We start from the raw sequence: 10,847 nt of genomic DNA, 5'->3' as shown, positions 1-10,847 counted from the left end.
CGTTTTGAGAGAAATACAGAGAGAAAACTGTTCTTGAGGTTCTAGAGGGAGATTGTGAGATTTAAAGGCTTTGTGGGTGAGATCTTGTTGTGGGAGTGAGGATTCAAGGCTAGGAACGTGTGGGAAGCTTGCTGAGAGTGTGGATTCGTTCATTGTTGGTCAGAAACTTCATGTAAAGAGGTGAGTGCATGACCATGGCGAATCTAAGCCCTTGATTTCTTTGTTCTTGCTTGTTTGTTGTTGTTTTGTGTGTTTTCTTGCTGGGGATTGGATTATACAGGTTCCTAATGATGTTTCCGGCATGGGTTTTGAGTATTGGATGATTTGGAGGAGATTGGGAAGCCAAATTCGACTCTCGGCTTCGTGCGGATCGCAGTTGCAGGTGGAGTGTCGATCGACACCAGCAGAAATGGGCATCGATCTACACTGTGGGGTAGTGTCGGTCAACACCAATGCCAGTGTCGGTTGACACTAGGCTGGTGTCGGTCGACACCTCCCTTCCAGTGTGACGATGTTTGTTTTTCCTGGTTTGTGTGTTTTGTTTGTTGATTGTTTGGAACATTGGAGTCATTGTTGCTTGTGTGTATAGCCCAGTAGATGGGAGGATAAGTTCTCTTTTTTTTTTTATCTTTTTTATAGATTTGCTTAGTTCTCTTAGATTTCTTAGGAATAAGATAGATTTGTTAGGTTTGATAGTTTGTTCTATTTGGGTGTTATTGATTTGATGAATTGGTTTGTAAGAGATGTGTGTTAGATTGGTTAGACTTGGGTTTTACTGGATTTGATGATTTGGTTTTGATAAATTGGATTTGATGAATTTGTTTAGTTTTTAGAGGGATGGGTATAAGATTTTTATACATTTTATAATTTTTTGATATATTTTGTTTGTTTTTTACAATGGTTTCTAATCTTGTTAAGTATTGATTTTATACATTTTATTAATTTGGTTTTATTTATTTTCAATTAATTATATAATGTATATTATGAATTTTTAATATTGTTAAGTATATATTGTTATTTTTTGGAACATTTTTTAGTTTTTTTTTAACAAATTCTTGTTTCTAATATTGTTAAGTATTGATTTTATACAATTTTATTAATTTTGGTTTTATTTATTTTCAACTAAGTAGATAATGTATATTATGAATTTTTAATATTGTTAAGTTATTTTTTGGAACAATTTTTAGTTTTTTTTACAATTTCTTGTTTTGGTTTTTAGAATATATTTTCTAAAACTTTTAAACTTATGAATTTAAATATTTAAGCATTTAGATAATAAATATTTTTAGTATTTAATTAAAATTATATAATTAAGCTAATTTTTATTTTCTAAATATATTTTTTTTAATTATATATATAATCCGTCGGTAATTCCGTCGGTATAACGAGAAATTTCCGAACCGTTAGCCATCAGGAATCCGTCAGTAAAACGACTGTCAGAAATTCATCGGTAAAATTTCCGTCAAAAATTCGTCGGTTAAGCATCTGTTGAAAATCTGTCAGTAATTTCCGACGGATTTGCGACAGAATAATTTTTCCGATAATTTAGATCCAACAAACATTTCCTTCGGCTTTTGGTTGGTAATAAGTGTTTCCGACCGCTATCTAACAGATATGCCTGTCAGTATTAAGCTGTTTTCTTGTTTTGAGAGCTTCCATTAATAATGTCTCTCCCTTCGTGTCCGCTAAAGGTACAACTACCTTGGCGGACATGGCATTATGCCCTTACCAAAAATTTCATCAGCGAGAGGTTTATTTTTGAGAGCTTCGATCGGTTTAGATTGTCTATTCCGGAAAATTCAGTTGACTTACCGGAATTTAAACTCTAGATAGATATCGGCAAGAACTTCTAGTTTAAATAGAGATTAACATGGGAAGCTGCTTAAGTGAAGGAGCAAATTGGTGGATTATATAATACATCCATTTCCTCTTTCGTCTGGAACCCTGAATATATTAATTAATGGTTTTATTAGCTTGAGTGATACTAACTAGCTAGCTATCAATCCTGCTCGAACCAAGTCGTTTTTGTTCCCGGACCCTCTCTAGAAGACTTTTTCGTTAACTTTTCGTAAATTCTGACCAGAAGACTTAAGTAGCATGCTGGTAACAAGAACAATTACGACAACTATTAGCACTACTCTCAAACCAAAACACCACTTGAGAAATGCTTGTGACATAACCTTACAGCTCACATCAGCATCACCTTCAAAAGAGTGTCATAAACATGTGCATTCCATGCCAACATCAAAACTTAAAAATCAACTTGAAACATTTCAAAAGAGTGTCATAAACATGTGCATTTTTCACATTCAGACTGGGAACTTAGAGAAGTAAAACAAAAAAAATGTTCTTGAGGAAAAGGCCCATTGTTACAGAGAACCAAGAATTTAAAACTTTCAAAACTAAGCAAACAAATTGCATGCTTTAAGAACATGAAGTCTGAAACTATATAAATCAGTAATGGTAGAACTGTAGGAATGTTTTCTGCAATTACAGTGAACATTTTAATAAACTTGTATATTAAGTTAAGACCTAGAAAACCCAGCAATATATGTATACAAAAGAGACTTAGGTTCCGTGAATAATATTTTTCAATTTTAGTCGGTTAAGAAAAATAAATAAATATAGGCTAATGTTATACGTCTAAGTGGGCCGCAAGCTGTGGACCCATACTTTTGTCACGTAACATGTGTAGTTTTTTTATATTTTATCTGTTTCGGACTAATTTCGTTATTGTGTCTCAAACGTGGATTGTGAAGAAGTAAGCAGTTTTACAAGTGAAGGACTTGCTAATGATGAGAAAACAACAAATTAACATGTATTAAACTTTTTCCCGGTTAGTTGCCATGAATGTATCCATTGCTCTCTATTGTATATAACATGTACTGATATTTCTTTAGATTTTAGAATCCGCAAAGTTATTTTTCAACTCTATATTTTTGGTTCATGCATCGCCATAGAGGTCAAGAAAAAAAAAAAATTATTGTGCATTGCAATCAAACGTGGTTTCCAAATATGACCAGCCTAATTGCCAATTAAAAAAAAAAGTACTATTGATTTGATATTCTGATTTTAGTTGGCAGACTCTAGTGAGACGTTAAGAGACGTATCAGTCGTCGTCGTGGCATCTAGAAGTATGTTCGAGACTCTATGGCTTTCTATGAGTGCTCTTTATTTGCCGGGTTATGTTGTCCTTGTTCTCGAGAGATTGACTCTCATTGTGATAGGAGGAGGTAGTGGTTATTTACGAGTTGGCGTGGGCTTTCGTGATAAATCGCATTCGCAGGTGTTGGAGGAGAAGAAGTTTTTTCTTTTTCTTTTGGTGCTATGCCTTTTTTAAGGTTTGCCTAGTTACTTCTGTTTTTAGGTTTAGGAGTCGTCCTCTTTCGATTTTGGTCTTGATATTATCTGCTTTGCTTCTCTAGTTTTCTTTGTCTCATTTCGATAAGGCTTAGTTTTCGGGGAATTTCCTTTTCCGCCGACTTAGGTTCCGAGAACTTCCTTTTGTTCGCCGGTTTAGTTTTCCTCTTTTGGGCTGTAGACTTCGAGAATATCTTTGCTTTCCGCCGGCATAAGTTGTAATTCACAATGTATCTTTTCATGTTTTATAATATCATGAGATGAACAAAAAAAAAAGAGTTGATATTCTGATTTTAGGATAATTTATGCTAAATTTACATACATCTTACTGAACATTTTGATAGTAAGAAAAAAAGTTACCATTGAGTTGATATTCTGTAATATAGTAATAAAAATTATTATATAGTAATAAAAATTATGGTTGTATTTATTTTTTTAAAAACATTTGGTTTAAGATACTGTTTACTTTTAATATTGTAACCCTTTATCATATAAAGCACAAGTCACCTAGCCAATTAGATCATGCCACATAAATTTTTATTTTATAATTTAAACCTCATTCAATTTATAAAAAAAAGATCGTGTAAAAAACAAAATAGGGGAAAAAGAGACATAACTGATAATTAAACAAAACTTACCCCACAAGCTTCGCAATTTTCCCAACTGCACATTCCCACGTTCGTCAAATAACCTTGCTTCAACTGCCCTAAGGGAACAATATTAAAACGGTTTTGCTCATTATATCCTCCGAAGATTTCACCTTCTTTTTGCAACTATGATAACCAATTTTGTTCTTTAAAGTATATCTTCATTTGTTTCTATCATTCCAAATCTTTTATGTCATTTCTTCTTTCCTTTACATACAAACTGAAAAATGGGCGGGCATATCACTTCTCCAACACTAGCTTGAGAGATCTCATACCACCAGCATCAATTAAATTTCTCCTACATCGTTGATAAAATCTGTCCATTTTTCATCAACACATTTGAGAAACTCTTGGCTACATGGATTATGATTCATCATTGGTGAATCTATCTGTTTAAGGTACGTTTTCTCTTTATTTCTCGATGTTTGTATTGATATGATATCCGTCTTATTTTTCTTTCATGAATCTGTTAGTTTCCTCATTTATGTATCTTTTTGATGTGTGCGTAAGAGGAAGACGGCCGATAGAAAATAGATGGCTAATGAAAATGAAAATTCCACTTGAGTTATATTCCTTTCACATTCAATTGGTCAAATCCAATTATTTAATCGATCTTACTATCCATAAAAAAACTCTTCTCCTTCTGTTATTTATATATATCCATGTTTCGTGATTTCCATTGACAATAATTTGATTGATGTACCATATTTCAGACCAAAGATAAACCTTAGCTTTACTACAATTTATGTTTTTATAGTTCTTCTATCATATACAGTACACATCGATGATAACACTAATTTTTGTCATTTGTTTTGCAGAAGAATAACAAGATCAATATGTAACAACAACAAGGTCATTCGTTACATTCAAATTCATATTCTTCTATGTTAAGACAATTTTATAAGTCTTTGATTCTTAGGTCGTAATATGGTGTGATTTCGCAAAACTTCCTTAGTTCTTTATAGTTTGGCTAATATTAGTTTGCAGTTAAATATCGCATAATTTCTATATAGTTGTAAGCGTATGCAAAACGAAGAAACAATTTGGACTATAGATTCGTCTTTCAATATTTTCTCATTCTTCCCTGCATTTTTTTTTTATTTATGTACTTGATGTCTTCTACATAGTAATTGTTTTTTTTCTTTTTTTCCCTCTCGACAATGAGTACATATATTAAACTGATCTCCAACCAATTTCTGTACACAACCCTCTTAATATTAGAATCTACTTCTATTTGCTTTTCTTCGAAAAATGATGTGTGATTGTTGGAAACTATACTAAATATGGTTTTGCATTTTTTTTATATAGGTGTATTATGCTTTGGTGGAAAAACAATAGAGAAAACAAGTGAAATAGAAAAAAACGAAATAATGTCAATTTTGTTCGCGCATGGCGCGGGTGGTATACTAGTTGTTTCATAAGTGACAGACATTTTTTCGAATTTGACATGTATATTTTGTAAATATGTTATCAAATAAAAAAATCAAGTGATAGTAGCAATAAAATATAAAAAACCTTAAGAAAACATAAAGTCACTGCAACTATTGATAGATCAAATATTTAATGTATAGTGTATATTGATAATTGTAAATTATGTAATTTTATTGGTGTAATATGGTTATTAGTGTAAATTTGATTTAGTTCATATTAGTAGAGTTTAATTTTGGATATGACGAAACAATTGTATGTCTATGACTTGAAGTTACCCATATATTAGTGCATATTCTTGTCGGAATATACCTGAACAATCATATAATAGCCCCATTATACTAATTATTTTAAAAGTTTAAAAGTATTTTAATTTGTTTGATGTATACTATAGTTTCATATTGTTTGTCTATTGTATTTATAGTTTCATATTGTTTGTCTATTGTATTTGCATCATTATTTTGTAAGTTACTTTAAAGTAATTATAATATTAGAACTGTGAGGAAAAAAACTTATTATTGATCAATCCACATAAATTTATTAATGGGATGATGTGGAACATTGAGCACACATTTTTTCTTCGTAATTGAGTAATATATCTTTATTTTTTTTAAATCACAATATATACAAAAATCACATGATGTCACATTGTACTTATTTTTTTTTCAGCTTTAACTTTAACCACTTTGACTGAATTACTTTCACAGAAAATTTAAGAGAGTGTGAGAGAGACACGAGAGGAGTTTGAAGGAACAAAGCTTGAATCAGAGAAATGGCTGGGAACGCTGATTACCTTCGGTGCTTACAAGAACGCAAGAATGAAGGCTTCTTCAAGGCTGTTCAGAGTATAGATGTTGCTTCCGAAAACATGGTAACAATGTTCTAAACTCTTCTTAGTTGGCGATTTCTTGCAAGCTTAATATGGAAAGGTTGAAACTTTTGGTTCTCTGTCTTAAATGTCGAATCCTATTGGCTAAGTTTGGAAAAGCTAAAACTTTTGGTTCTCTGTAACAATGGGTCTCGTCTTAAAAGTGGAATCTTTTTTTCGTTGATAAGCTTTTGTGTCTCAAATAACTCATTAATTCTTGTCTCTTTGTTGCTTACCTTAGTTCACTGTCTGGATCTATGCTTTTGAATATTCGACATTGTTTCTTCTGGATGAGATCTGTCCTCTGTTTGTTACAAATGTCTTGTTGGGTTTTTCATATGTATGTGATGGTTCATGGTAAAATTTGAAACTTTGGACTCCAATACTTGATTAGATGTAGTAACAAGTTCACTAATGTTTCATTGTAGTTAAAAAAAACCATTCTTGGTTTATATTAATTTCAGTCTTCTTATATATTTTTTGTATAACCAAGCGAGCACTTCCTCATGACTTCGTGAGAAGCTTCTCGGACAAAGAGCTCTCATGTAAGATGAAGATAAGAACACAGTGGGGACGCTCTTGGGAAGTAGCAATTTCCAAAAACCCAAGGTTCTACTTCATGGAGAAGTCTGGTTGGGAGAAGTTTGTGAAGGACAATGCCTTGGGACAGAGTGAGTTTCTTACATTCACTCACAATGGAAACATGAGTTTCACTGTTAGCATCTTCAAACAAGACGGCAAGGAGATTCTCCAACCTTCACAGTCCAGAGCATCCTTGGCTTCTTCTAGTAAGATTTTCTTTTCTGAGTATGAAACAGTGAACCATATAAAGACATCAAATAATTCTTTTACTTTTGATGATCAAACAGGTCGGATTAAAACAGAACAAAGAAGAGGTAGTGTCTACAATGATGTCAAGAAGAACAAGGTGGTGTCTCCTGAGTTGCGTGATCGTGTCCCAACAAGAGAAGCTGAATCTAATGGAGGAGAAAAGTACAAAAGAAAGCTCAGCTTTGGGAAGAAGAAAGCTGAGAAAACCCAAAACTCCAAGAGGACTGAGAAAGTGGTCAGGGCAAGGAGAGATTCTGCAGGCGCCTCTTCGTCTTCGGTTGCAGAATTCACCATCTTATTCAAGAAAGCATATCTCATATTCCTGGTAAAGATAAGACAAACCATTAACATCTAAACAGAATCCATTTTGGTTTTTACAAAAACTGATATGAATCAAAAATATCTATTTTTGTGTGTGTTTCAGAAGATCCCGGGTTCTTTTGCAAAGGATCATATGTCGGAGGAGAAAGCAATGTTCAAGATCCATCACCCAGATGGGAAGAAATCCTGGAATGTGGTTTATCTAGTGAGGTTTAGAGCTTTCTCTGGTGGATGGCGCTCTCTGGTTAAAGATTACCCCCTTGATATTGGGGATACTTGCAAATTCACACTCATCAAACCAAACGAGCTGCTCCTCGTTGTCGTCAAACCCTAAGAGGAGACTCACTGATGATGGATGAATGTATGTGAGGGGTGTCTTGGAGAAGAGGCTACTGAGTACTTTAGCAAAAGAAACTTTTGTCTTTATTAGTGTTGTCTTAAGTGTTGTGTTTTGACTTTTGAGACAGTTCTGAGTCAGTTGGTTGGTATTGAACTTATCTTATGTGACTTCGTAGGCTAATATAATGCTGCAACCGATTATCAAAGTCAGTATATGTATATTGTATACTGATGGTCTTGCTTGACTTTAACTACCGTTAGATTAGGACACCAAGCTTTGATTTAACACTAAAAATAAAAGCTGGCGGCCCACTAACTTGGAGGTTAAATTAGCCCATTCTTTTGTTAACCGACTAAAATCGGAAAATCGAAGTATATATATTGCTTAGGCCTGCTAATTCGTTTTTTTTCCGGGTAAATCGGGTCGGTTTTTTCGGTTATCGGGTTATTCGAAAATTGAAAATTCTACCAAAACTAACCAACTAATAAATCGGTTCGGATCAGTTCGGTTACAGTTATTTTGGTTCGGAGGATTCGATTATTTTGGTTACTATTTTAGTTAAAAAGTTGGGCCAAATGTTTATTATATTAACTAAATAGTTGGGCCAAGCCCAAAAAATAATTGACCAGCAAATAATGAAACGGTATGTTTCATAACTTTCCTTCTGTAATCCTAATTCTTTTCGACGGCGGCTTGACGATCGTGAATTCAAAGTTAGAGTAATAGCTTTCTCCGATGCTGCTTAATTCTTCTAGTGATGGCTTTGGAAAGTCTGTAATTGATGTGTTTTGGCTGATCGTGATTCCGTAGAGATAAAGAAGATGAAGGTTAAGGTTAAAGAGAAGAAGAAGAGATCCGACCAAAAAAGAAGGAGGAGGAGAAAAGGGAGAAGAAGATGAAAAAGATATCAAGAAGAAGGAGGAAAAAAGGGAGAAGAAGACAGATCGAAAAAGATTGGTGGCTTAGGAGAAGATAAATGGTAGAGGAGAGATACAGACAGAGAAGATTGGAGACTACATTGGTTAGGGTTTTCTTCCTCGGTTAACCGTTCGGTTTGGGCGAACTGAACCGAAAATTTCGGTTTTCCAATTGAAAATAAAATCATTCCTTCGATTTACTTAATTAATACAAACCAAACCGATTTGCCCAAATCTCGGTTTGGTTCGGTTCGGACAAATCGGTTCGGGTCATTATCGCAGGCCTAATATTGCTACTACTTGCTAGGTTTACCCAATATCTAGATTTTAACATATCTTTTTCTTTGTTGAATGGGCAAATCATGAGTTCATCGTCTCCCATACCGATTACTGATGATCTCATCCCGGCGATATTGTCGAGATTGCCTTCAAAGTCAGTGGCGAGGTTTCGTTGCGTATCGAAGCTATGGGCATCAATGTTGGCTAGTCCATATTTCACCGAGTTGTTTTTGACCAGTTCCTTGACTAAGCCTCGCCTCCTATTCGCCATCGTAGAAAACTGCAATGAATACGCAAAAGCTTGCGGTGTGTGGAGCTTCTTCTCGTCACCTCGGCTTGAGAATCCATATGAGAAATCATCGTCGACGACTCTTGTAGTAGCTTCCGAATTTCATGTGAGATTCTCTCCAGACAATCTACTGATCAATCATGATTATGACCTAAGATATTGTTCATGTGGCTACGTCTATGGCTTGTTCTATATCCATGGTAATCGATACCATGCTAGACCTCTGATATGTAACCGCATCATGGGACGGTATGTGATCTTACCTGATCGGTATACTTACAAAAAGGCTTATAGATTTTTTGGGTTTGACCCGATTGACAAGAAATACAAGGCATTCTCCATGGCTTATTACTGTGGTCCTGGCCGTAATAAAATTCTTACACTTGAAGATGGATAGTTGACGTGGAGAAGGATCAAATGTCCCTTACGACATGATATTAAGAGTGATGGGGTATGCATCAACGGGGTTTTGTATTACTTGGGTGATACGTCAGATTGTATTAATGATGTTCATGTTGTGACGTCTGATTAAGTGATAGTTTGCTTTGATGTTAGGTCTGAAAAGTTCACCTTTATCGAAGTAGAAAGGTTTTGTGATTGATTAACTACAAGGGCAAATTAGCTGTGATTTTTTGGGAGGATAATGAAGACATTTATAATGAGTTGCGTGTGTGGGTTTTAGAAGATGTTGAGAAACAGGAATGGTCGAAATATGAATACACTTGGACCGATGATAGATTCTTCGGTCGTCACGTTTTCATCGCTGGAGCGACCCCATGCCACATACAAGCATTCTATCCAACATCCACAACACAAAGCACACAGCAAATCCGCACCTAGACCGTAAGGGCTCTGATACCAAAATGAACAAACCGACCCATTTATTTTAATATATATCCTAATATCTAGTGATCCCATACTCACTAGAATCCTAACCCTAATCAATACCACATCAGATAACATAAAACAATTCCAATAAACCAATAACGAATAACATAAAACCAAATCAGGAACAATCGATCGACATTGACACCTAGTGAAGGTTGTGTCTACCGACAGACGATATGTCCCACACGATCTGAAACTATTACATATCATACAAAGTCACAGAAACAAAGATCTTAGCTTAGATAAGTCATGGCAATGCACTCATCTTAGCCAAAACAGAGAGTTCTCACCAACAATGACGAAAAACACACCATCACAAACTTCTCCCACGTTCTCAGCCTTAGAACTCTAACTTCCAAGCCAAAAAATAGCAAGAACAGGGACAAAAGTTTCAGGAAACCTTCCGAAAACTCACAGAAACTTTGGGAATCGCTTTTCTCACTTTTTCCACACAAAGGAGGCACGACAAATAGGTTTTCTAAACCCAAAAATGTTGATATCACACCTTATATACAACCCCTAAAACGAACCAACTTGAACCGAGAATCGTGAAATCGAACCGAACACCCGACTACACATTGTGTCAATGGACACCACTAACTGTGTCGATCGACACTCCCATCAAAATTTCAGTTTTTGGTTCGCGGATGTTACAGCTTTATATTAAAGGATGAGTTAA

The 10,847-nt window shown here is 34.7% G+C and overlaps 1 protein-coding gene and 1 pseudogene across 2 annotated transcripts; both read left to right on the top strand.

Annotated features, from left to right (window-relative positions):
* Nucleotides 1-6,057: 6,057 nt before the first annotated feature.
* LOC104792779 (B3 domain-containing protein At2g16210-like) lies at nt 6,058-8,000 on the top strand. Of its 2 annotated transcripts, none has more exons than XM_087459614.1 (4): nt 6,058-6,306; nt 6,797-7,091; nt 7,173-7,459; nt 7,562-8,000. In XM_087459614.1, the coding sequence occupies exons 1-4, from the start codon at nt 6,208-6,210 to the stop codon at nt 7,787-7,789; spliced, it is 909 nt and encodes a 302-aa protein (XP_087315740.1). In that variant the 5' UTR covers nt 6,058-6,207; the 3' UTR covers nt 7,790-8,000. The 2 variants fall into 2 exon arrangements, with proteins under 2 accessions (XP_087315740.1, XP_087315738.1); XM_087459612.1 differs by having other exon boundaries at nt 6,086-6,306; nt 7,559-8,000.
* A 1,074-nt stretch (nt 8,001-9,074) lies between these two features.
* On the top strand, nt 9,075-10,120 carry LOC104708929 (F-box protein At2g15640 pseudogene; annotated as a pseudogene).
* The last annotated feature ends 727 nt before the right edge of the window (nt 10,121-10,847 follow it).

This window comes from Camelina sativa, chromosome 1 (genome assembly GCF_030686135.1).
Source record: "Camelina sativa cultivar CO46 ecotype springtype chromosome 1, ASM3068613v1".
Lineage (NCBI taxonomy): Eukaryota > Viridiplantae > Streptophyta > Magnoliopsida > Brassicales > Brassicaceae > Camelina > Camelina sativa.
This window is presented reverse-complemented; position numbering and strand designations above follow the sequence as displayed.

Excerpts from the sequence above, each read along its gene's own strand:
- LOC104792779 (XM_087459612.1), top strand. The coding sequence starts at position 6,208 with ATGGCTGGGAACGCTGATTACCTTCGGTGCTTACAAGAACGCAAGAAT. Across the intron at positions 6,307-6,796 it reads ATGTTGCTTCCGAAAACATG|CGAGCACTTCCTCATGACTT; the intron begins GTAACAATGTTC and ends TGTATAACCAAG. Across the intron at positions 7,092-7,172 it reads AGCATCCTTGGCTTCTTCTA|GTCGGATTAAAACAGAACAA; the intron begins GTAAGATTTTCT and ends ATGATCAAACAG.